Source organism: Salvia hispanica, chromosome 4, assembly GCF_029641045.1.
Source record: "Salvia hispanica isolate PSC_SH4W2 chromosome 4, Shi_PSC_v1, whole genome shotgun sequence".
Taxonomy (NCBI): domain Eukaryota; kingdom Viridiplantae; phylum Streptophyta; class Magnoliopsida; order Lamiales; family Lamiaceae; genus Salvia; species Salvia hispanica.
Window position 1 is genome coordinate 36346603 of NC_142695.1, and position 25071 is coordinate 36371673.

The 25071-nt window shown below is 35.4% G+C and overlaps 3 protein-coding genes across 4 annotated transcripts; 1 reads left to right on the forward strand and 2 right to left on the reverse strand.

Annotated features, from left to right (window-relative positions):
* Positions 1-2901: 2901 nt before the first annotated feature.
* Positions 2902-7057, forward strand: LOC125196606 (ADP-ribosylation factor 1). Its single transcript, XM_089070198.1, has 9 exons — positions 2902-3161; positions 3255-3467; positions 3542-3580; positions 3912-3974; positions 4403-4421; positions 5909-6020; positions 6339-6386; positions 6521-6651; positions 6874-7057. Exons 2-9 carry the CDS (start codon positions 3365-3367, stop codon positions 6905-6907), a joined length of 549 nt encoding a protein of 182 aa, XP_088926324.1. The 5' UTR covers positions 2902-3161; positions 3255-3364; the 3' UTR covers positions 6908-7057.
* Positions 7058-10020: 2963 nt separating this feature from the next.
* On the reverse strand, positions 10021-13179 carry LOC125192738 (Protein kinase superfamily protein). Its single transcript, XM_048090369.2, has 9 exons — positions 12996-13179; positions 12786-12907; positions 12391-12601; positions 11858-12208; positions 11514-11768; positions 11271-11428; positions 10971-11186; positions 10670-10819; positions 10021-10485 (listed from the first exon to the last, which is right to left on the reverse strand). Exons 1-9 carry the CDS (start codon positions 13129-13131, stop codon positions 10339-10341), a joined length of 1746 nt encoding a protein of 581 aa, XP_047946326.1. The 5' UTR covers positions 13132-13179; the 3' UTR covers positions 10021-10338.
* Positions 13180-17137: 3958 nt separating this feature from the next.
* LOC125196190 (tRNA-thr(GGU) m(6)t(6)A37 methyltransferase) lies at positions 17138-20247 on the reverse strand. 2 transcript variants are annotated; one of them, XM_048094601.2, is made up of 9 exons: positions 20103-20247; positions 19910-20034; positions 19065-19165; positions 18706-18901; positions 18533-18625; positions 18242-18301; positions 18047-18121; positions 17768-17848; positions 17138-17642 (listed from the first exon to the last, which is right to left on the reverse strand). In XM_048094601.2, the coding sequence occupies exons 1-9, from the start codon at positions 20176-20178 to the stop codon at positions 17310-17312; spliced, it is 1140 nt and encodes a 379-aa protein (XP_047950558.1). In that variant the 5' UTR covers positions 20179-20247; the 3' UTR covers positions 17138-17309. The 2 variants fall into 2 exon arrangements, with proteins under 2 accessions (XP_047950558.1, XP_088912090.1); XM_089055964.1 differs by lacking the exon at positions 20103-20247 and adding an exon at positions 19294-19367.
* Positions 20248-25071: the final 4824 nt, after the last annotated feature.

Sequence of the window (25071 nt, forward strand, 5' to 3'; positions counted from 1 at the left end):
GTTCAACGGTGGAAACTAGCAAAAACAGCTGAAATTAAAAACAATTGTATCTTCGCCCTCACTAGGACGGTGTTACCAAACTCGAGATCTTTAGAAAGTACCCCCCTATCACGATTATCCCCAGAATTTTTCCCAAGTGTGTGTGTAAATGTATGAGCTAAGAAGAGTAAAAACTATCTCTTGCGCTGCATGCTCCTCTCTATTTATAGGCGTTTTAGTGGGTCCAGCGAGGAATTGATAATGACTTTGTTGCCCTCAGCTGTAGACTCCCTTTATCACGCCAATTTCCTCGTAATTCCTGCTCATTTCGTTCCATTCTCATGCTAGACCATCTCCTCCATAACTTCCTCGATCTAGCCATTTTCTTCACACACCTGGCTTAGTAAACGTGTTAGACCCAGCAAATTATAACATTACTTTGCACATACCGATGCATGAAATTAGCCTTATCAACGGCGAACAATAGCTCAACAACTAGCGACAGATAATGATAAAAACGGTCAGTCACTAATTAGTAACAAATTATTCTGTCACTAATGCAAAGCAGCCGCCTATGTTTTCGTCATTGGGTGGGGTAGTAACTTTAGTGAAGGAAAAATCCGTCACTAAAATTTGTTACTAACAAGTTTATTATTGACGGAGCTACCAAAACTTAGTCTGTCAATAATCTGTTAAGTGAAGAAATTTCACTGGTTAATGACAGATAACAACGAGTTTTTTGTAGTTCGTAATGCTAAATTATGCATGATAAATTATTTTCTATGGGAGTTTTACATGTATACACATTACATCAATAAATTCAGAACCATAGCATGATAGAAATTTTTTTCTATAGGATAATTGAGGAAAATATCAAAGTTATGATATAATTGGTCATTTTTTAAAGTTGTGAGGCAGAATAAATTTGACTAAATTTTATGGATTTTTTGGTCATTTTCCCAAATTAAATTACTTCAAAAATTTGGGAGAGGCACACAAATAAGCAATTCATATATATTTTTTTTAGGATTATAATATCCTCTGTTTCATAGAAATATGTCATTTGGTCACTACACGAGTTTTAAAAAGTGTAATTAATAAAATAAGAGAAGAAAAGAATGTACTAACTGAAATAATGTTAGTGGATGGTGAATTAATAAACGATAAAATAAGAAAGGTTGAGAAAAAATAGTTGAAATGGTAATAGTGGATTATGTGGCCATTAATGATAAAATAAGATAGTAGAAAAGGTTTCCGTACATGGATATGAACTACTTCCTCCGTTTCTAAAAAGTATGGACTGTTTCTTTTTCAGTTCGTCCTTAAAAAGTACTAAAAACTTTTATTTTTAGACCCATCTACACTCTTACTAATGTGGACCTTTTTTCCACTAGCACTACTTCCACTACCTTTTTTTTCTTCATCTATCTTACTTTACTAATCAATAATTATGTATTGAAATCCGTGTCAAAAAATTTATACTCCCTCCGTCCCAAGGAAAATGACTCATTCCTTGGGCGGCACAAGAATTTATGCAACTTTATTTTGTGTGTGAAATGTAGAGAGTAAAGTAAGAGAGAGAGAGAGAATAAAGTAGAGATAAATGTGTTTCCATTTTTAGTAATGAGTCATCTTTATTGGGACAAACCAAAAAGAAAAGTGGATCATATTCAATGGGATAGAAGGAGTACTTTTCAGGAATGAGGAGTATTTCTATAAGATAAACGAGAAAAAGGAAATATGGCATATTTGTATGAGACGGAGTGAGTAAGAAAAAGAAGAGAAAAAAAGAAGAGAAAAAGCGAAAATCCCTTATATTGAAAATTTTGTGTGCTTCAATTCCATATTCTAAAATGTCAGCAAATTTAATACTCCCTCCGTCCGCTATTAGGAGTCCTAGTCACTTTTGCGCACTCATTTTGTAAAAATGATAATAAATAATTAAAGTGGAGAAATGGTAAATTAAAAGAGAGAATAAGGTAGAGAAAACTCTTCTCAACACTATTTTCTCTCTTACTTTACCATTTCTCCACTTTAAATATTTATTATCATTTTTACAAAATGAGTGCGCAAAAGTGACTGGGACTCCTAATGGCGGACGGAGGGAGTAGCAAATTCTGAAAGGTCGTCAAATTTAATCTCAAATTATGAAAGGTCAGCGAATTTAATTCCTTATTCTAAAATTTCTTTGCGTCAAAGCGACTTCCTTGCCCGTCCTTATCCATGTTACCGAGCATGCATCATGATAGAGCTCCAGAAGATCGCATGCAGCAGAGCATGTTACCTGACCTTTACCAAAAATAAAAATTCCACGACGCATCAAACATAGGCCACAACTTAAAATGTGTGGCAAAACACATGTCTCAAGACTCTCAACCACAATTGCTCTACCAAAACATGTTTATATTTATGTTCAAACAAAAAGTGGGGCCAAATTAGAAGGGTTTCAAACAAGAACAAGGAACATACTTGAACAATTTGTTTTCCTCAGTCGTTATCACAATTAATCTTGTGATCCCCCTTGATATTGAAGCCTAAGCTGCTTGGTTGAGTATGTGAATGAGAGGAAAATAGCATTTTCCATTGTGAAAACTTGGATGTCATATGGGGGTGGATTTAATGTCCGTGTAATGGAATTCACGCTTAAGAACATCGTCAATCTCCATTCTCAAAAAGGTCATTCAAGGCTAATAGTTGCACCTCGTCACGACTCGCGGGTAAACCAACTTCGTCGAGTCCCATCTGTCTTCGGCTTATTGGAACTTGGTAGGCCCTTGTGCTTTCAGATCTGCATCAATGCCAACAAAAACAAAACCAGTGGGTCAGGTTTTTGTACAGCTAATCAAACATGCAAAACGAGCGCCAACTTAAAAAGGCCTATTTTACTCTCTTAGAAAAGCCCATTTACTAGCCCACTCGAATATGGCCCGTTGTTCTCTGCTAATTTTGATTTCATCGTCTTCACAATCTGCAGTCTCACTAAAAAACCATGGAACTTTCCCAGATTATATGTTACTAACCAAATTCATTATCATGAGAATCACTTCAGCTTCTTCTACGCCAATCACGCTCGCGAAAGCTCAAGATTGTATCTCGGAATAATTCAGCGCCATCACTTTTTACAGTCTCAAATTAATTCCCTCAGCTGCCATCTTCCTCCGCCGCAGGCCTCCTTCTTCACCGTACGTAATTGATTACTGCAACCTTAGTTCGATCGATTTGTATCCGCTTCGTATCCTTATCGGCTCTGATTCGTCGTGATTTTGGTTTTACAGGAAGGATTTGAGGGTAGTGAGTTTTTCTTCGATCTGATCTAGGTGTTTTCTGCATAACCGTTCCGATTTCAGTGGAAATTCGCCGACCTTTTTCGCAGATTGGGGAGGCAATGGGAATAGTATTTACGCGGCTATTTTCGTCGCTGTTTGGCAACAAGGAAGCTCGGATCCTGGTTCTCGGTCTTGACAATGCCGGAAAAACCACCATCCTTTGTACGGCCCTTATTTCCTCTTTCCGGTGACTGGTTCGAGCTCGGATTGTTTAATTTCTTTGTTTATTTTGGCAGATCGACTCCAGATGGGTGAAGTAGTATCTACAATTCCTAGTAAGCATCTCACAATTTTTTGTGCATTGAATCTACAATGATGGGGCATTGTATAATATTTGGGGAATTGATCCTATTACTTTACGATAAACTGCTATTGGTGTTAAAATATAAGTTATGCAGCTTGTGGATAGTGTTCTAGACTTCTAGCCGAAGTTGTTTCTGCTAAAATCGACTTTTTAATTGAAAATAGTCTCTGGACTTCACAATTTTTCCGTATGAAATGTCGGTTGATGGAGTAGTTTAGATGATGAACATAATTGCCCTCTTTATGGGAGAGAAGAAGTTAAACTTATTGTGATTTGACATTATTAATTTCCTTTGATTGCAGCAATCGGGTTCAATGTGGAAACAGTGCAGTATAACAACATAAAGTTTCAAGTGTGGGATCTTGGTAAATTTTTGTGCAATAGTTCGTTATTTTAATCTCTTCAGCATGATAACGTAACAAAGTTCTCATGTTCTTGACTCGTGACTTCGACAGAAGTTCGAAAATAGAAATTCGTCATTGTCTATAGGGAAATATGTTAGAAACAATGATACTAGAGTGTTAATGTGACAAATTTGGATGCATGCAAAGTGAAATTTGTTATGAATTCTGAAATACGAACGCAAATACACAACATGCATGAACATGTATCATCAGCTTCATCTTTCCGCATCTTTAGAAATTGGCAACTATGTTCTATTTGTGCTTATAGATATGGCTGCTATGCAAGCATTTATTAGATTTTACATATGCTTATTTGCCGATCATTACATTGTGTTGCTCGAAGTCGTTCTGACGATGAAGCTCACTAATTTTTGCTTTCCTTATGTCAGGTGGCCAGACAAGTATCAGGTAACTTATGTTGGTTCTCTCTCTCTCTCTCAGTTTTAAGTTCTACTTTAAAGAAATTTTAGCTTCCAATTCGACTTTGTTGACCAAACAGAATATTTATCGAGGACAAGGAAAAAACTGAGCCTGATAAAAAAGAAAATTTAAGAATAAAAAAACAACTTTGTTGGCTCTCTGGTACTAGCTAGTATTAGGATTTTCATTTCATTACCCCATTAGATGATACATTTCAGAGAAGATTTTGTTCATTTATAAGTTCAGTTGGTTTGGTAATCTCCTTTGAAGCATCAAAGTGGGCTTCGTCCATGAGCTCATCAAAGATTAATGTTTTAAGTCAGACACATAAGATGAATTTAGTGTAATACATCATTTTAGAATCAGTTTGTTGATAAATGCTCAAACTTAATATTCTGTTAAAGGGGATATATTTCATTTTGCTGGAGATAACTGATGGTATGTACATTGTGATCTATCTTGATTGGTGCTTCTTTCACTTCAAATATCTAAAAAAAATTATGAGAGAAACTTTAGTTAAATAGGTTTATCTTACCAAGATTCTTGTCCTAATATCCCTCTTGTTCTCAAGCCTAATCATATAAGTCTAAGAAACCTTGTCCCTCGTCTTTCGGCCTTGGTCTTATCAGTTGCTGCTAAGAATTCAAACTCTTATGGATGTTAAATCAGCATGGACCTTACTGTGTAACCATTACATTTATAATAACTTAGAAGCTTTGCATTATCAGATAGCACTCGAAGTCGTATAGAGCTATATGGTGGCCAGAAAACAAACATGTATAATTTGATCCTTAGGGGGCATTTACTTTAAGTGATGGTATAGATTGAAAAAATAAAGGAATATGATTGAGTAATGAGTATTTGAAGTATAAGATGGTCAAACATGGTCAAATTTAATCAATCCATCAAAATTTGCCAAAGTAAACAATGGATTAGCTTATACTCCCTCCGTTCAATAGAAATAGGCCATTTGGAGATGACATTGTATTTAATGCATAATTGGTAAAGTAAGAGATAAGGAGAAAAAAGAATTGAAATAGTGTAGTGGATGGTGGAGCCCATACATGATAAAGTAAAAAAGAAGGGGAAAATGTTTCCATAAATGGATATGGACTATTTCTATGGGATTGACGAAAAAGAAAATTAGGCCTATCTATTTCTATGGGACGGAGGGAGTACTATCAATTTTGTCAAGGTCAAGCTATCCTATCACTCAAAGTAAAAGCCCCCATAGAGTCTCTTCACAGAAAATCTAGCTTAAAATAAATGGTCTGCAGACGTCTGGTTATATCCTTTCAGCAATATTCTTGGACTTATCCAATAAATTTGGAGATACAGTCTTGCTTCTGAATCTTCATCCAACTTTGCCTTTACAAGTCTTATTTAGGCCTTGAATTGAATTACGTCCGACAATAAGTCACAAATCTATTTCATTTTGCTGACACTTGGCTCGTTTAATGTTTTTTTTAATATAGGCCATACTGGAGATGCTACTTCCCCAATACGCAAGCTATTATATATGTTGTTGATTCAAGTGATACAGATAGGCTGGTGATTGCCAAAGAAGAATTTCATGCAATACTAGAGGTTCTTGTTGCTTTACAATATTGAAATGATTGAGTTAAAATTTGGTATATTTTTATATTAGCCAATCTCTGGAACTGTGGAATCCAATTAGTGGAATTACTGTCCTGCTTATGCTTGACATCAGTTTATGTATGCTTGTTGAGTTGAGTCCTATAAAGGTATCTCAAAGCATACATCAACATATAGCATTTTTCCCCCTTGTCTAATTTTTCCTCCTTTTGGTAGTAGTGTGGTTAGAGGTAGAGCAGTTTTTTATAACCTCCTTTAATGTCCTTGATTGTTTTAACTTTTAATTGTACTATTATGGCCTATTGACAGGAGGAGGAGCTTAAAGGTGCTGTCGTCCTCTTATTTGCAAATAAACAGGTGTTCTCAACTGACTGCTTAATCTAGTGTCTCATTGACATGTTTAAGATTGGTTGGTAGTAATATGGAGCACCACTGCTAAACGTATTTATGCAGACACACCACTGAATCCACGTTCATTGACTGACATACAGGATCTTCCTGGGGCACTTGATGATGCTGCAATTACTGAAGCCTTGGAACTGCACAAGATTAAGAACCGGCAATGGTCTATTTTCAAAACTTCTGCTATAAAAGGAGAAGGCCTTTTTGAGGGCCTGGACTGGTAAGTTGTATTAACTTGATGTTGCCGGCATCTTTTAAACTTGCAATCTCATGTAGCGGCATGCATCCTTCCATCATTTAAAAATTACTACTTTTCTATGGAAATATGGTGCAATGTATCTCTCAGACTCCCAATGCAGCATCTTTTATACCAACAGCATGATGTGAGATAATTCATTTGTGTCTCTTTCAATTAACCATACCTGTCTTGATAATCGTACAGGTTGAGTAATACACTTAAATCTGGAGGTGGCTAAGTCTCTGTACGCGAACATGATGCCATTCTTATCCATCCTGAGCAAGAATATACGATAGTCACTGCCGTTATTTGTGTAGAGATTCGTATCTGGGGACAGAGCTATGTGTTGGTGTTTGATCAAATATGAAATATCTAGCACGTTTTTTAATTCTTCTGCTCATTTCTCTATCTTATACTTTCGCAGTAAATTACTCAAGCTTACAGATTTTAGGCATACGTCCTCTTTTCTTGTCTATTTCCAAACTTTCACAGGATTAGTAATCTGATCAAGATTACTGGAACCTTATCTAAGATTTTAATTGTCTTCAACATTCTCTATAAATACTTCTCAAATGATTGAAGACAAGTATCTAAGCAATCAATTAGTTTGTTTCGGGTAAGTGTAGTGAGGGTTATGATTTTGTTCCTGCCTTCATTAGGCTTCATCCCTTTCAATATTTATTTTTGTTTCAATAATTATATATATCTATCACTCTCTATGATAATATAACTATTATACAGTATATGTCAAAGAAATTGTTATTTCGAGGAAAATTTACTTTCGATGATGAGCTTTAGCAATTTCTAACATTTATTTTGATAAAAATTGGTGAAATATCTTGTTGTCTGTATTTGTGTTTTTTAATGGTGTGTACGTGAGATTAGGTTATAATTCTTTTAAAAAATTATTTTAATTTGATATATAGTACATGAAAAAATAGTTTAAATTGAAAGAGTTATATACTTCACCCTTCTCATTCTAAGTATTTTATTTCTTAGGATATCCATTCTATATAACAGAGTTCTTATCATAGAAACGTCACTCCATCTATTTTATTTTCTCACAATTTAACTTACAAAATAACATTGCATAAAATCTTGTGTTGAATAAGAAATGTTCCACTTAGAGTGTAGCGAAAGTAGTATAATTTAAGTCTTATTCAGATATTTTAGGATTGTCAATTGTTATTGAAAATAACATGTACTCCCTCCGTCCCAAAATAATATGCAATTTGGGTTCGACACGGGTTTTAATGCAAAATTAGTAAAGTAAAAGAGAAGTAGAGAAAAAATAATCAAGGTATTTGTAATGGAGAATGAATCCACAGAGAAAAGTTTCCAAAACTAAAAAGTGCATATTCTTCTGGAGCGGACTAATAAGGAAATAGTGTATATTCTTGTGGGACGGAGAAAGTAATATTGTTAACATTATAATATCCTAATCCTAATAAAACAACAATGATCACCCATAGCAATTCAACTACACATAGATCACCCTTCAACACAATTTTGTGCGCATGAGTTGACCAAGGGATGGAAAGAATAATGTCTGAGACAGGTTTATAATGTCTGAGACAGGTTTCAAGTTTGAACCTCCGTGATCTTTATAATTTTTATTTACTGATTAAAAAAAGGGGGGTGGGTCTTGGCCTCTTGGGACATGGGGCTTCTGGGCTGTGTCTTTAGAACATTCACCATAATATCTTAAAATTAATTTTCATTTTTATATTAGTATTTTTATTTTAGTCAGAACACTTAGCACGATCAGTCTCATTTTCAACCATAACTTTTTTTTATCAAGTTCATATAATTTTTAAAATTTTTGAATTATAAAATAAATATAATTTAAATATAAAAATATAATATAAATTGAAAATACTGTACGATAAAATTTACATGGATTAAAAATGCAACAATGAAAACTACATTGATGAAATTAAAGTAACCTCAGGAAAGAATACATCAAAGTCCCATATTGGTGTGAACCATGTGGATCAAGTCCTGCTGCATTTGGCGCTCTTCCTAGGTTTCTGCCTCTTTTCATAATTTCATTGTGGACTTCAATGTATTCATCATCGACGCAAAAGTCTATCGCCTTCGTATTGAGATTCCACGTTGTTGCATAGTTGAGTTCACGTCTCATTAAAAGACAGTACGTGACAAAGGCATTTTGAGCTCTCAGGGTTATAGAATTCATTGGAGAAACACCGACATTTTATTCATTGTATGAATTTTGAGAGATGTAAAAAGAGAATATAGAATGAGAGTGCAATAAATGGATAGTGAAATGAGATGACAAATGGTGGTGTTTATAGATGAGAGTGAACTACAAAACTAGTGCCCAAAAAATGGAGTTTTGCACCTTTTTTTACAAAATTACATTTTTAGTAAAAAGGTTCCACAAATCGCAAATTCAACCCCGATTTTTACTATTCTACTATTCAACCTTTGAGTGGTGTATTTGTCCATTTAGCTTAATTTGAGGAGTGAGTTAGAGCACCAAACTTGTGTTTTTTTTTTAATATTTATTGTGTTTTTTTAATGACAAAAAAATCCATGTGGTATTTTTGATTTTTTTTTGTTTTTTTTTTTTTGGTACTTTTAGCTTCTCCTAACTATGTTAAGCCAACGCTAGTAGTTAACACATAATCCATTGTCACAATTCAAGATAGATCATCTTCACATGCTAAAATGATACCTGTGGCATGCATAATTTTGTCCTCTCAGTTTGGTAAGAATACATGATGTAGTGGCATTTAAATTAGAGTGGTTTGAGATTGTTAGAATCTGAATAGCACATTGGCTCCAAGTGTGTGTGATAGAGAAAGATATATGTAGGATGTTGATTGGGTTGGGAAATAGTGAGAGATATTTGTCCCCATTTAGAACATTTGGGCCATTATGCACGTGAATATAATCGCTTTGTTCAACTCGACTTTGTTATACACTAACTAGTCCTTTTTTTTTTTTTTTTTGTTTTGATTTGTCGCACAAAATATATTTTCAATTCTGCCTATTTTTTCTATTTTACAAGATAGACTTCATTCTCCACTATAATACATTAATCACCTTTTATTTTGATTTCTCTACTACTTTACCAATATTTCTCATTATTATCTTCAAAGTATAAAGTAAAAATGTTTAGAAGAAGAAAAGGAAAGATTTTGTGATGTACAACTTCATTTCCTGCATAAGACAACTTCATTTCCTGCATAAAAGAAATCATAAGAAATAATGAAAATGCTAAAAGAAAGCAAACAAGCGTTTAGTACATGTATTTTATCCATAACATTCTCTGGTGTGTATTTTGTCACCAAAAGAGGATCTATTCCCGAGTGGTTATGTGTAGGATGACAACGAAATAGAATCTTATTCATCTCAAAAACAACATCTCTACATTACAATATCTACGAAATACAATAATTATTAGTACAAAATAAAAGAGAAAAATACACAATTGAAAATTACAAGATGAACAATAACCCTGTCCTAAATGCATCGTCTTTGTTAATAAACACACCCAACCCTATCGATAGCTAGCCACTCAAATTTTTAAATGAAAAGGAAAAAAAATTTATTCATCTCCGTTCTCAAACTTCGCCAAGTAAATATGTTAAAACCAAGTAAAGGTTAGTAAATAAGTAAGAATTTTAATAGATTATTTGGAATTCAAATATCCTCCAAAGATAAATCAGAAGGAAGTTTGTATCCAAAAATCATAGAATAATCATCCATTTCATCACTAGTGAATTTTGGTATTCTCCAGCTACTTCTTCCCACCTCTGAGTCTTGACCATACGTTAGCAATTGCAACACCTAATCATTCAACAATATCAAAAGCCAAAATTACTAATTTACGTTCAAATAATACTGTAGATTAAAAAAATAAAGTCAAAAATAATAATAATAATAATAACACTTGAGTAAGCTATAATTCTTTCCAAAATAAAACTTAATGAAAAAAGATATTTTGTGATTAGGCCTATATATGGAAATTTACCTCAGTCATAGAAGGTCGCCAAATTGAAGACTGTCTCACACAATACGACGCCGTTAAAGCCACTCTATACAATTGCTCCATATGGAATCTACCTTTCATTTTTGGATCAGCCAATTCTCGTAAATTTCCTGATTCCATCAAAGGCCTTGCCTATTTTCACAATAATTTCGATATTAGAAGTGTTTTCTTTTGGATGATAGAATAAAACGATATAGACAATTGAGAATGTTCTGTTATTTATCTTGATAAATTGCCTAATTTCGATTTGGTTTAGTTCAAATATTCAATCTATCTGGCTTACCCAAAGAAGTAAATTCTGCCTGGTGGCATCGACTGGACGTCGGCCTGTTAGGATCTCTAGAAGCAGAATTCCAAAGGCATAAACATCAATTTTCTCATCCACAATTCCATGCATGAAATATTCAGGTGCAAGGTATCCAAATGTGCCCTCAATTGGAATCACAGCATGGTGACTCCATTTGCTAGGTAGCCATTTTGCTAGCCCGAAATCGGATATCTGTCAAAATAAGTAACAAAAAAATAAAGTATATATATACAACATAATTAAATTACTATGTTGTACTATTTTTTCTTTGAATACCTGGGGCTCATTATCTGGACCAAGAAGAACATTAGAGGCCTTAATATCTCGATGAATTATGCGATGTTTGCAGCATTTGTGAAGGTAATGTAGTCCCTTTGCTATCCCTAGCACTATTCTGTACCTTGTTGGCCAATCTAGGCCGTTGCTTGCTTGTCCTACCACAACAAAAATTCTACAAAATCAATACATAAATATATCCTAACGCATAACTGAATAACTAAATACGGAGGTCATTTTTACCGTGGAGGGCGGACGATAGTGTCCCGTTTGGATACAATTGGAAAATGAGATAAAGTCCATTTTCAATACAATAACCAAGCAATTGAGCAGTGTTGGGATGGTTGACATGTCCTATAATTCCCAACTCCATTAGAAATTCTTTTTCCTTAGTTGGATTGTTGTTGTCCTTAGCCAAACGCTTCACTGCAATATGGCTTCCATCCCCAATTACCCCCTTGTAAACTTCCGAATACCCTCCTTGTCCTATCAAATTATCTGCATATATACACTTAAAAAAATTTAAATTTTCTCTAATTCAATATTCAATCTCAATTAGCACTAATAAAAAAATGAATTATGCATACCATTGTGAAAACTCTTAGTAGAAGTTGCAATTTGTTGATATGTGAAGCATTTCAACATTGGTTGATGCTTCCCTTTCTGATTCTTCTTGGCCATTCTCCAATCGAACGATGGCCGGAATAGCGACGAAATAATCTGAAACGGGGACTTGGGCCTCCCGGACACCGTTGATTTGGCAACACTACATGAATCCGAGCTTTCTCCACTATCCAAATCTTCCTCACATATACCAAGCACCGTTCTTGGCGATGGCCTTTTCAACTTCACGTGCGACTCGTTCTCTTCCGATGAGAAGGAATTTTCAGTAGATAAATTCTTCTCCGACCAGTTGCTACTGGATTCGTGCTCAAATTCTGTGATATACATCACAGAATTAGAAAATGCGCTAGTAATATATATAAGTGCAACCCGCTCTGATAGTATGAGGTTTTTTTGGACAATAATCCAAAAGCAAAACCGAGAGGGCTTGGCCCAAAGCAGACAATGTCATACAAATGTAGAGTTCTGATGTGCATTAGATGAGAGTTTAGCCTACCCGGAAGGTTGGGTTGTTGTGTTGGACGAAGCATGACTAGTGAACAACCTTGTGGAACATTGGTGCAACAGTAGTGGGAGATTGTAGAAAACCTGTTTGATCTTCTTTGGGTGCCGCCGATGATGAGATAGTCAGCACCCATGTTTCGGGCCTCCTCTACTAGGCCTCGACCGGGACTGGAGCTCGCTCCCACTCTAGCTTCCATATTCACCTGCCATATTCACAATACTCTTATATACTACTCCCTTCGTCCCTCAATAAGAGTCTTATTTCACTTTTATTTTATTATAAAACTAATATATATAAGTGGGACTCATATTCCACTAACTTATTCAACCAATATTTTTTTATATTTCTTACAACCCGTGCCAGAACCAAATAGGACTCTTTCTTACCTCATTAGACCGACAGGTCTTGACAAGTTCTCCCATAATGTTTATAACGTACGATTTCGCCTGACGAAACTGCTTCTGCTGTTTCCTGGCTGACTGTCTCTTGTTCTTGTTTTCCATGGCCCCTATAGACCCAAAAACACATTATTTGAGTAACTAAAAAACATTGTCAGTGTAACACATTCTTGTTAAAGGTGTAAGAGAATAAGTGACCTATAACGTGCAATGCGATGATCGAATCACCGGGGCGAGCAATGACTCGAATGGCCCAACCAAGGAGATCCACACTCACATTGGCATCAAGAGGGATGCCGATGAGAATTTTACTAGCCGATGATGGAATCATCATGTTTTTTAAATTGCAATATTATACTAGAATGAATTGTGGGACAAAAAGATATTTTTTGGTTGCTTGGTTGATAGAAATTTGGATGCTATCGATGCGACACCATTTTGGAGATATATGTATAGATGACAAAAGGGATTGAGACCACAAGGCTCTCGAATAATCTTATGTGACAAGCAAAAAAAGGGGGGCTAGTTTTAATAGTGGAATTTGAGAGGCAAATAATTGGTTTGATTGGGTGCTTTGGGAGATAAGCAACACATTTTTTATTTGTCTTGTTACATAAGCCAAGATGCCACACACTTATATTTGTGTCAAAAAAGGGAGTGTTTGGTAGGGAGGGAGAGGATTGTTATTAGTAGTATGTAGTGTTGGCCATCACACTATCATGGGAGGAGACTTTGAGAAGAAACTATCCAATCATCATTTCAGTTTAATCGTAGCACTTTTTAGGATTATATAATTGAGAATTTCGTATTACACGTGAAAATATTAAATTTACGTAATTATTTTTTTATAAAATAATGAATATATGGAGAAAATGGTTTGGGATGCTCAAACTGCCCCCAACACCCCCTATATTTGTTCTTCTTTGTACTTATTTTATGGAATTCATGAACTAACATGAAGATATTGGAGGATGGTGTCTGAAAGGAAGTACTATATCAGTCCACAATCACGATGATCCAAATCGCCGATCAGTTGACTTGGGGTCGTAGGGGCAGCAAGCCCCACAACAATATTTCAGGCTTCCGTACAATATATATTTAGGCTCAACCTGATTTTTATTATGACTAGTATTATGCTTCGATATTTTTAGCTTGTATATTATCTTCGTCCATAAAATTGCTCTAACACTAAAAATGGAAAATTACTCTCTATTTATCACTCCCTCCGTGCACGAATAGGAGTCCCGTTTTGCTATTTTAGTCCGTCCGTGAATATGAGTCCGGTTCACTTTTACCATAAATGGTAATAGGATCTCACCTTCCACTAACTCATTCCACTCACAATTCATTTAAAACAAATATATACAAGTGTGACAATTATTCCACTAACATTTTTCTACCCACTTTTCTTAACATTGCTCGTACCGTTCATAAATGGGACTTCTAATGACAGACGGAGGGAATATTCATTTTTATTTTTTCTCTCTCCTATTGTCTTAATTTTTTTTTTCTCTTTCTTATGTAACACATTTTATGTTTTTTTATTCTTACTTTACACACTTTATCTCTTTCTCACATACTTAACTAATTTCGCATTAAAATTTGTGTCATCCATTCATAAGACTATTTTTGGTGAACGGATGGAATATTGTAATTTTATCCAAAAGTTATATAGGGATATTTTTGGTTTGTAATTACCCTAAATAGGGATAAACATCGGATGAAACTACGCAAATAATTTATTTGTAAACTATATATATTCGTAAGAGGGAACATCTTTTTAGGTCCACGAACTTTGCCAAAGTATCATTTTAAGTCCGTGAACTTTAAAAATATCATTTTAGGTTCGTGAACTAAAAGTTAATATCATTTGAGGTATATTGAACTTTTTCTGGACGAAAATGCCCTCAAGTCCTTCAAAGGGCAATTTGGACAGTTCTTTAGCTACTCATCTTGCGTCAAAGACCTAGTGTCCAACAATTTTTTTACCTACTACTATTTAATTCATTTACCATTCAAATTGAATTTATATATAATTAAAATTTGCCGTAAAAAATATGTGTTAGTTTTTCAATTATTAGATGACTAATTATTTAATCATAGTGAATTGAGACTTGATACTTTATTAATGTCAATTCCTATATATAGTAGTTAAAATTAATAACTTTCTCTCTCTTCAAAATCATCTTAAACTCTAACTTTAAGTAACTCTCTCGATTTAAATTATTTTTTCGTAAAAATATATCAAATTAAAGGTAATTTCATAAGGATTCTAATGAGATCTCAATTGCATATGTTCCGATGATGATCTGATAATGAAATTTTATAATTTTTATTTTAATTTTCGTATACTTTGACAAACATATTTATAGCAATAAATACATCAAACAATCTCAACATAATGCATGTACAATATCAATAAAACTGTATTGATATTTTTGGGCAGTTATGTTGAAATTTTCATGTTACTATGTTGATATTTGTAATACACTGTGTTGATATAAAACATTCATGAAAATTTTTATATTATAACAGATTGACTATTTTATCCTTTTGTTGATATTTTATCTACTATTTATTGAAATTCGTGAATTTTAATCTCATCCACTTATTTTATCCACTTATTTTAACATGATTTGTATGTTATGAAATGCGTTTATTTTGTAAGGGAGAAGACATACTGAATACTTATATGTTACGAACTCGGTAATGATGCCCTATTCCCAACAATCTTGGGACATACTAATATTTTACAAAGGGAAATTATGATTACAAGTGTCATTATGTTGATCAATCTGAAAATGTTTCCCAAACCAAACTGCACTCACTTAGTAATTAACACACACAGCGGATATTAATTATCTGGTCATCATAGTGGGACAATGATAGTTTCAGAAATAGAGATTCATTTTTTGTAAAGGTGGAATACAATATACAAACATATTGTCAATGTGTAAAATAAACAATTACCATCATAATATATGGATTTAATACTGACAGAATTTCTGAAACTAGATAATTTATATCACCATGCTCCAACTAATTCATTGGCTGTATTTCAGCCCGAATGTCTTTTTCTAATGCCACGGATGTTTCACTATTTCCAGTCCAAAAACTGCCATTAGTTGCCATGGGAGTTGGCTTATCCCAAGTAATTCTCTTCAACCACCAGCGGTCTATATACATAGAGGCTGCGTTGGATTTAGGGGACCCCCTACAGACTGTCCGGAGAGCCTAAATGTCTTATAGAGTCGACCGGAAAATAAGAAAAAATAGAGTACTAATGTTGAGAGTTAAGTTTGTAAAATTGATATTATACATTTGTTGCGCCTTGCTTGAGATAGGACCTTGAGCGAGCTATGGTCTCTCGTTGCGTAAACGGTGGAAACCATAGGCGATCTTGACATCCATGCCTACATTATTATAAGTGATAACAAAACACTTCATCAATAAACCTCATCTTCTGTTGGCTTGAGAGAGTAAGGTATTTCCAACTCTGGTTTAGAGATCAAAATGTGCTAACTACACATAACCGGTGATTATATTAACGGCCAAGACGATATTGCTATAACAAAACAAAAGAGCCACGGCAACATGACTAAGTAAATAAGATATGTCCACTTAAAGTAAATGCATTATATATGAATAAAAAACACTCTTTCAATCATGTCTTCACTGTTTCAGTTTCAAAATGCCAACAAGGTGAAGCATGGATTTTCATTTGTGGCCTTCTTCACTAAATTGAATTGAAATCCTTACTATTTTTTGCAATTATATTTCAAATAAAAAAGTTATATCTCCAACAGGCTTATGCCACTGAAACTGCCATAAACTTCTCCTCTGCTACACCCCATACTATTTTTTGCTGAGTGTTTACAACGATCCGGTAGAAATAAGAGTATCATCATGATATGAAAGATATACTCCCTCTGTACCATAAAAGTTGAGACAAAACTTTTGGACACGGAGGTTAAGAATTTATATTAAATAAATAGGAGAGATAAAAAAAAAGTAGGAAAGATAAGGAGAGAGTAAAGTAAATGATGGAATAAAAAAAAAAGTGATTACATGTTTTGTCTTTTGTTAAAAAAGGAAATGACTCAACTTTGATGGGACGAACTAAAAAGGAATACGACTCAACTTTTATAGGACGGAGGGAGTACAAGGTTATCACGGACATGTTTAGCACAGTGGTATTCGCATTTTCGATATGACTACTTTCAATATCGTTATTGTACCGTACCATCTTCTCCTATTGTCATATCGAAATTTAGTATATCAATTTTTTAAAGGGAATCAATATTAGTACATTCTGACTCCACAATATCCAACACAATGAGTCAAAAAAACAATCACCCTCTTACTAATATCCAGCTTTGGATCAGTATACAAAAAACTACTCATCTCATTACAACACAAGAACTATGACTTCATCTCATATAACAACAAAAAGAACTATGTTCCTATACTGCCATATATTGTATTCAAAACAATAGAACTATGCAGCAGCGCTTACATCTCGTTGGAACTTGGCAAGCGAGATGGTAATGTAACCTTCTCAACTACAACGTTAGCATCGGAATCAACTGTATATGAAACGTCAAGGCCCTCCAATATAAGGTGATAAACTACATTGCTCGAATCTTGCTCACACGCTTCTTCGTCTTGCCAACTCTCCACCTTCGAAGCAGGACAGATGGTATTTTCAACATTATCGTCATCACCTATTCCGCCCTTTGTCTTAACCGGACGACTTCGTTGTGACACGGATCGTATGTCCCATGATAACACCTGCGTTATCAACGACTGGAAGTCCTCCGGAGAAGAATACAGAGACTTCTTTCCCTGCAAATCATGAAAAGATTAATTATATTTGCAACGACTGTTTCCCGATTTCCCAATTTATTCACATGTTTAGCAATAAAATGTCAATAATAATAAGTCCAATCCGTTTAATTTCCAGGTCTTACCACCAGTGACCAACAATCTGCAAGACTGGATGAAAAGCCTTGGGAGAAGTTTACAGAAGCTATTGCTAGCACATTGTCCACCTGTGCACATAATGATTCTCGTTAGACTCGGACCAAGGAATTAAAGTGTGTATCATTTGCAATATGTAGAATGAAAAAAACCCACAAATCTGTTCATTAAGCTGACTAGTTTTTCTGACCTTGAAGTAAATTCTCAAAGTAGCATAAATAGTGAAGGTCTGGAACAAGTGAAAAGATAAGAGTAATTAAAGAGATTACCTTTACCCAGTCAGGAACTATTGCTCCATGAATGCTGTCACAATACGGCAGATAAGGTTTAATGTCCAGGACAGGCTGCAAGAGTCAAATTATTATTAGGTTGTTTCGACGTGCAGGGTAATGTATAAACTTCTTTGATAAGGAAAATCCTAAACAAGATACGAAAATCTATGAATGGTCTTATGGATTACTCACGGTACCATCAACCAGATCCACGCCAGATAGTAACACCTTATGCTGATCTATGGCCTCAACCTAGAAACCAGAAAAATGAATCTGTGTGAATTCGAAGTCTAATATGGTGGGGAAGACTACTCATATTTCAGAGTGAATATTTTTAAAATAGAAGGCAATAGAGCATTTGGAAAAAACACATGTTCCCAAACACAAGATATTGGGCTCACAACTTGTAATAAGTTGCCATTGCCATTGCCTTAGAAAAACATCATGAAAGATGTGGTTTCGCTTTGGGAAAATCAACAATACCTTTGCCACAGTTAATCCAATTGGACATGGGCGATGAGGAGATCGCGTAGCAAAGACTCCAATTCTTTCACCTTTCAGCCTTGGCACTCTAACCTACATCCATGGATTCAACTTTCAGAATTCACTTAATAATGTCTAAGAAGCTTAAAACACAAAGGCAGAAGGTAACACACCTTTGCTTTAAATTTTGACTGAGATGGATGCTTCCATAGCTTTTCAATATCTGTATTTAGATGAAACACATAGATAATCCAGCAGTGAGAATACCCTTCAAGGCCTTCAAGAGATGCTTGAGGAACCCGAGCAGGATCAAACATCAAGGTTGCTTTTGCTAGAGGTACAAGCAAAGGTTGTCTTGGAGTTCCATTCCTGCAAAATTTCCAACATACATCTTCAACCATGTACATGAATCACAAAGCAATTTTTAAAAAAATATGTGGCATCATATTGTTGGTGACATAGCTAGAAAAGGGGAGATGTTAGGTCTTTTATACCCAAGAAAAATATATCTTCTACAGAATGACCAGATTACCGTGTAGAGAAACATGAGCGGACTACTCCGATAGGTGCCATGGGATATGAAGTAGATTCAACCTTGTCATAGCTGGACTTGCTCAATGCCTCCCTTAAAGCCTGCAAAAGATAAATTGGTAATTATCAGAAACAATGCCCCAGAAAATTCAGGAATATCACACAGTTCAGTTCACAAAGCACCATTACTATGCATAGTTTTACTTCATTAAGCAGCACATATGTAATACCTTTTCACAGATAATTAAATGCATGTCTTGGTGGATCTAACAGTCTAAGAATGCATATTGCTATCTGGAGCGCCCTGCAATTCACGACATACTTCATGAAGCTTTTGCTCAGTAAAGCTAAGCTCGATTAACTCACCAAAAACTCAATTCCACCTGTTCTAAATTGGTCTCTTGCTCTGAAATGCCAAGCTATGCAATATGCTAGTAAGCCTTGTATATGGAGAGTGATACTAGTGTTTTACTATTCTGACGTCAATACTCCCTTCGACCCACTCTAAGTGATACATTTTCCTTTTTTGGGATATCCCACACTAAATGACACATTTCTAAATATAGAAACACCACTCTCACTACAATTTCCCTCTTTTTACTTTAATCATTCCACCTTACTCAGAAAACAACATTACATAAAATAATGTGCCGAATTAGAAAATGCTCCTAAGTGGAACGGAGGGAGTAGTTCACAAGATGAGCTAATTACCCAAAAATGTCTCAAATTCACAAGATTAAAGCTAGGTACAATTAGGACATAAAGTGATTAAGTAAGAGAAATCGGCAATCAGCATTAGTTTTTCACTCAAAAACTCAAACTAAGAGATGTGGAGAAAGGGCAAACCTTCTGAGCCCTAATGCGGCCTTGTCTTTCAGCAGCGCATTTGTCGAGAGCGGCCTTTAAGGAGGCCTGAAGCACAAGGATTTTGTTTGGAAAATCCGGGTTCGATTTCTTCGTCCATAAATAAACTGCAGCACTCGAAAATATCAACACACGCAAACACTTGTTTGAGAGGAGTTGAGATTTAAGGGCTTACGGGAAGCAGAAAGAGTAAATGCAAAACCGATTGAGAGTGCAAACCACTGCGACTTCACGCTGCTGCCGCCGTCCATCAAAACTACTTTGCTCGAGTTGGTCCAAGATTGAAAATTTGATATAATCTTTATTACTCCCTCCGTCCCGGAGTATTAGACTCACTTCTTTTGGGCACATGATTTAAGGAATTGATATTTAAATAGTTAAAGTGGAGAGAGTAAAGTATGAGAGAGGGAAAAAGTAGGGGAGAGAAGAGAGAAAAAAAGTAGGTGGGGAATAAAATAAGATAGATGCTTTTTGCTAAAAAAGAAAATGAGTCTAATATGTTGGGACATCCCAAAAAGGAAAGTTGGTCTAATACCTTAGGACGGAGGGAGTACTATGTTTATAATTATGCTCATATTAGAGATTATATAAAAAATATGATGCACTTTTATTTTATGTTAAATATTTAAAATAATTTCTTAACTAAAACAATTTTTTTATTATTTAAGAACTAAATAGTGAAATTTTTTTGAATAACAACATTATATACAATGAAGTGACTCGTTAGTAAAAAACTTGAGACGGAAAGTAGATTGACTAAATTATAAATCTCCAAAGTCAGTATATATTGCATCCCTAATCTGAAATTCCTCGGTCCAACACTATTGATACCCTACAAGGGACAAGCTTTCACAAGTGACCGAAGCTAGTCTCACAAAAATAGTCAGCTAAGTTGATATAATTCACTATGTTATGGTTCATTCCACATTTAGTTATTATATTATGACTTATTGTACAATTAATTATAACTACTCGCACTGTACTCCCCACTAAGTATGCTTGCATACTCATGATCTAGGGATAGAGGGCACCTAACTTTATGATGAAAAACTAACATGGAAAAATGCTGCTTGATCACAGGCACAATTTATTTTGTACTCCCTCCGTCCACCATTAGGAGTCTCATTCATGGGCGACACGGGTTTTAAGAAATGTTAAGACAAGTGGGTGGAAAAAAGTTAGTGGAATAGGGGTCCCACTTGTATATATTAGTTTTAAATGAATGTGAGTTGAATGAGTTAGTGGAAGGTGAGATCCTATTACCATTTATGGTAAAAGTGAACCGGGACTCTTATTCGCGGACGGACTAAAATGGAAAAAACGGGACTCTTATTCGCGGACGGAGGGAGTATACATTAAGGAGAGACTCTACATATTTAAATTTGTGTCTTCTCCAAGGATAAAACGAAAATTGTTGATCATATTATCTTTGGGTGTAGACTTTCTAGCCAAGGTATTGCCGGTGCAATACCATGCCAGATTCCAGTGCTAAGCCGATCATCTATTCAATTTCCGACCACCACCACACCGCACCAGTTTCCTGCTCCGCTCCCTACCGCGCCGGATTCTTTACAATTTCCGACGCCCAGTTTCCTCCTCCGTGTTTGAATAAAAAATAATTAAACTTGATTTTTGTAATAGAATTGTCTAGATAGAATTATCTAGAATTAAATAGTAATATCTATATATTTTTAGTAGAAACATTTTAGTATATTGTAAATATTTAGATTTCTATAGAAAAAAATCTAGATATAGAATATTAAATTTATAGAGAAAAATCTAGATATTGAAAAATCTAGATATAGAATATTAAAGAGTGGACTAGAGAATTCTAGAACTACTAAGGGATGCCTATAAGATGATGAATTAGACCATTTCGTGGTTTTTGGAGTGGGATTGCGCCTTGATATGAAACTGCAAAGAGATACAATGATATTGAGAGGTCACGTTTTGATATGATGCCACACGGGATTACATGGTTCAAGCTCTTGCGGGCGGGTGATTGCATCCATACTGTTAAACTCTCGCTTTATATATCTGCACCTTTCCCGCATACAGGGACGGAAGTACAAGCGGCCAAGCCACCGCTCCAGCGGGGGCTTGGCCGGTCAAGGAACCGCCCCACCAATGGTCGCCCTCCGCCCGGAGCCCCAGCGCCCCGACACCGAATCCAAAATTGAGAAGCCGCGCCATCCAGATTTTGGGGAAGAAGATGAATGAAAATGGGTCTTAACTATTGGGTTGTTTTTATTGAATATTATTCATGTAACACCCGCAAATTTTGAATAATCAAATTTATGGTTGTTGAAGGTGATATGGTGATTATTTGGAATTTTCTGAAAAAAAAAATGAAAATTTAATTTCTCGCGAAGCGAGGAATTAAATATTTTGGGCTTGCACGAATAATATGCTTTGGCGGTGAATTATTATAGTACTTGGCATAACACCAATGGACTATTCTTTTAGTTGGATTTCGCGAAGGAGAGTGCGTACTGTGTTCTAAATATCATACGTTCGGAGAGTGAATTGTTTCGGTGGAAGGGTATTATTTTTTTCGATCTTGTAGAATTTAATTGGAAGGCATGTATGGAATTATGTGGATCGTGTTTGAAGAATTTATATTTGGAACAACACCAAATATTAATTGATTGCATTGGAGTTGAGAACGAGACGACGGAATTAATTAAAGTTTTCCGTGAACTTTAGTTAATAAAAAGGATTACGAAATGTGAATATAGTTGGGCTTCTTCAACAAATAATAGAGTCCAATTATAAAACAAAATTGGCTTTGGGCCTATGATCTAAATCAAAATAAATAAATATACAAGTTGGGCTCCAAACTAAATGAGTCCAAAAAAATTAAATAAAATTGTGGGAGATCTTTTGAGTCCAATTTGTTCCTTCTTCTTCACGGTATTTTGCTCCCAGCAAAAAAAAAAGCTCCTATTCTTCAAAAATCTGCTCCAGCTTCCATCCCATTCTGCAGTCGTTACCTGCAAGAATTAAACGACATAATTAAACTCTAATCATGGTGATTAATCACCATTTATTCCAGCCAATAAGTACCCAAATAATGAGGAATTATTACAATTTAAATCAGCCAATAATTGCTTTTAAAACACCCATTTAATTGAGATAAATTCCAATTAATTCCCAAGGAGCTGCTCCATATATTCACGATTGCTTTCCCTTTTCTCCCCACACTCACAATCTGCAAAGAAATCAACCGTTGCATATCACTCCCAAACACTCTCATCGTACAAATCCCAAGTCCAAGTGAAGAGAAACAGAGGGAGGAGCACGGCCAATCTCAAATCCAACCTTCAAAACCGAATCTGCCAAGCCCGGCTCTACAGTTTACACCACCATTTTCGATCCATTGAAGGGATTTGTTTCGTGAGACTCTAATCCGGAAAGAGGAAATATGCAAGTGCGAGATCTTTTAAGCGAACGAGGTGGGCTTTCTGTTTTAAATATGGTTTATGCTTTAAGCACGTTCTATGAGAAAATATATGTTATGTCTTGCCATGTTTTGGTTTTATGGAATGTCTATCTGAAGTGGATTTTGCCATGTATAGTTAATCGAATTCGGGTCCCAGTAGAGCCGCAAACTCTACTCGGACTAGTGTACACAACATGTAGACCGGGTGCCATCCTTCGAGTTGGCCGGTCTAGTGACTTTGAATGTGGCAACATTCTCTGTCATGTACAGTTTAGATATGATGAAAGAGGAAAAGGAAGTTAGGCTGCGCAACCATGTTTTAAGAGGAAATATTTTTAGTGCTCGGGCTCTTTCAAAGTAAAACCCCGATGTCACTCAATGAAGGCTTGACATGATATTTTTAAGAAAATGTATTTTGGTATGTGACCACTGAGTATATCAAGTACTCAAGCCTGCATATGTTTTAAAAATGTGCAGGTTGAGTAGTGATGACGATGGGCGGTCAGAGATGACGTATGTCTTTGATAGTATAGTGATTTGGATGCATTGTGTCTCTATACACAATGTCATTCGCTCTTGAACGCTTCCGCTAAATCGATTTTTCTATTGATATCACATATTATTGATCGAGTTTATGTACTTGTCGCGATGACACTCAGATTTTATTCAAGTTATTTCATTATTTCGAGTCAAGTACACTTTTTTCTTTGTATTCCTCCTTCTTCCCCGCTTCTTATATCCCACTACAGTCGCGATAACCCATTCTTTCTATCCTTAGTAAGGGCGGGCGTGACAGAATGGTATCAGAGCAATTTTCTTTCCGCTCTGGACCCAAGAGTCTTCATTCAGTGATAGTCTAGACTAGTACCCCTAGACTAAAAGTTATATGTCAAAGGCTCAACACCCAACACGTCATGCTCAACCACGGAAAAGAGGTACAGTTTGTTTTCAAATGAGGAAAATGAAATATTTGATGATGTTGAAAAAAGTGAGATCTTTGAACTCGTGTGAAAACGGGTGAAGCCCCAAATTTATATGATGATTGTGTGTCAAAAAAAATTCTGAACATTTGGGAGGTACAAGGCGAGAAAATGTTTGTGGGATGTGGAAACTGTGGAAAATGTGAGTTTTCAAAAAGAAAGATGATTGATGTGTTCTTTGAACTACTTTGAGATTGAAAAGTTTTCTAACGATGTTGACTTTGGTTAAAAGTTTCGAACGTTTGGGAGATAAAAGGGAGGAAAACATCACATTTGGAAATTTTTGAAGAGTCTGAATTTCAAAGAGAAAACGTTTAACTCTTTCTTGCGAGAAATTGAGGATGAAATGTGAATGTGAAATGTGATAAAGATGCCACGACCGCACTCTGCTAAGGATAGCAAACACGGTTTATTGCGACTAGGGGAGGATTAAAGAAGCGGGGGAGAAAGGGAAATCTCGGCAAAACTGATATGAATGAAATTAAATTGGAATAACTGGCAAAATATATCAGAGTGCATGACACAAAGGAACATAAGCTCGTTATTTACATTTGCAGCGGAAGAGTCAAGAGAGAATGACACCATGTATGGAGACACGATGCATCCAAGCATTTATCCAAGTGAAACACATTCACCATCTTTGCTCAATATCGCCCCTCGTCATCTCCGCTTAACCTGCATATTTAGAAATATATGCAGGGCTGATTACAAAGGTACTCAGT

Bases quoted from the DNA above. Each gene is read 5' to 3' on its own strand.
- LOC125196606 (XM_089070198.1), top strand. From the start codon at position 3,365: ATGGGAATAGTATTTACGCGGCTATTTTCGTCGCTGTTTGGCAACAAG. The intron at 3,468-3,541 runs GTACGGCCCTTA...TTATTTTGGCAG, and splicing joins CGGAAAAACCACCATCCTTT to ATCGACTCCAGATGGGTGAA. The intron at 6,021-6,338 runs GTTCTTGTTGCT...GCCTATTGACAG, and splicing joins AATTTCATGCAATACTAGAG to GAGGAGGAGCTTAAAGGTGC.
- LOC125192738 (XM_048090369.2), bottom strand. From the start codon at position 13,131: ATGATGATTCCATCATCGGCTAGTAAAATTCTCATCGGCATCCCTCTT. The intron at 12,602-12,785 runs GTAAGAAAGAGT...TGAATATGGCAG, and splicing joins AGACCTGTCGGTCTAATGAG to GTGAATATGGAAGCTAGAGT. The intron at 10,486-10,669 runs GTAAATTTCCAT...TTGAATGATTAG, and splicing joins GGCGACCTTCTATGACTGAG to GTGTTGCAATTGCTAACGTA.
- LOC125196190 (XM_048094601.2), bottom strand. From the start codon at position 20,178: ATGGACGGCGGCAGCAGCGTGAAGTCGCAGTGGTTTGCACTCTCAATC. The intron at 19,166-19,909 runs GTTTGCCCTTTC...TATCTTTTGCAG, and splicing joins GCCGCATTAGGGCTCAGAAG to GCTTTAAGGGAGGCATTGAG. The intron at 18,902-19,064 runs GTAATCTGGTCA...GAAATTTTGCAG, and splicing joins CGCTCATGTTTCTCTACACG to GAATGGAACTCCAAGACAAC.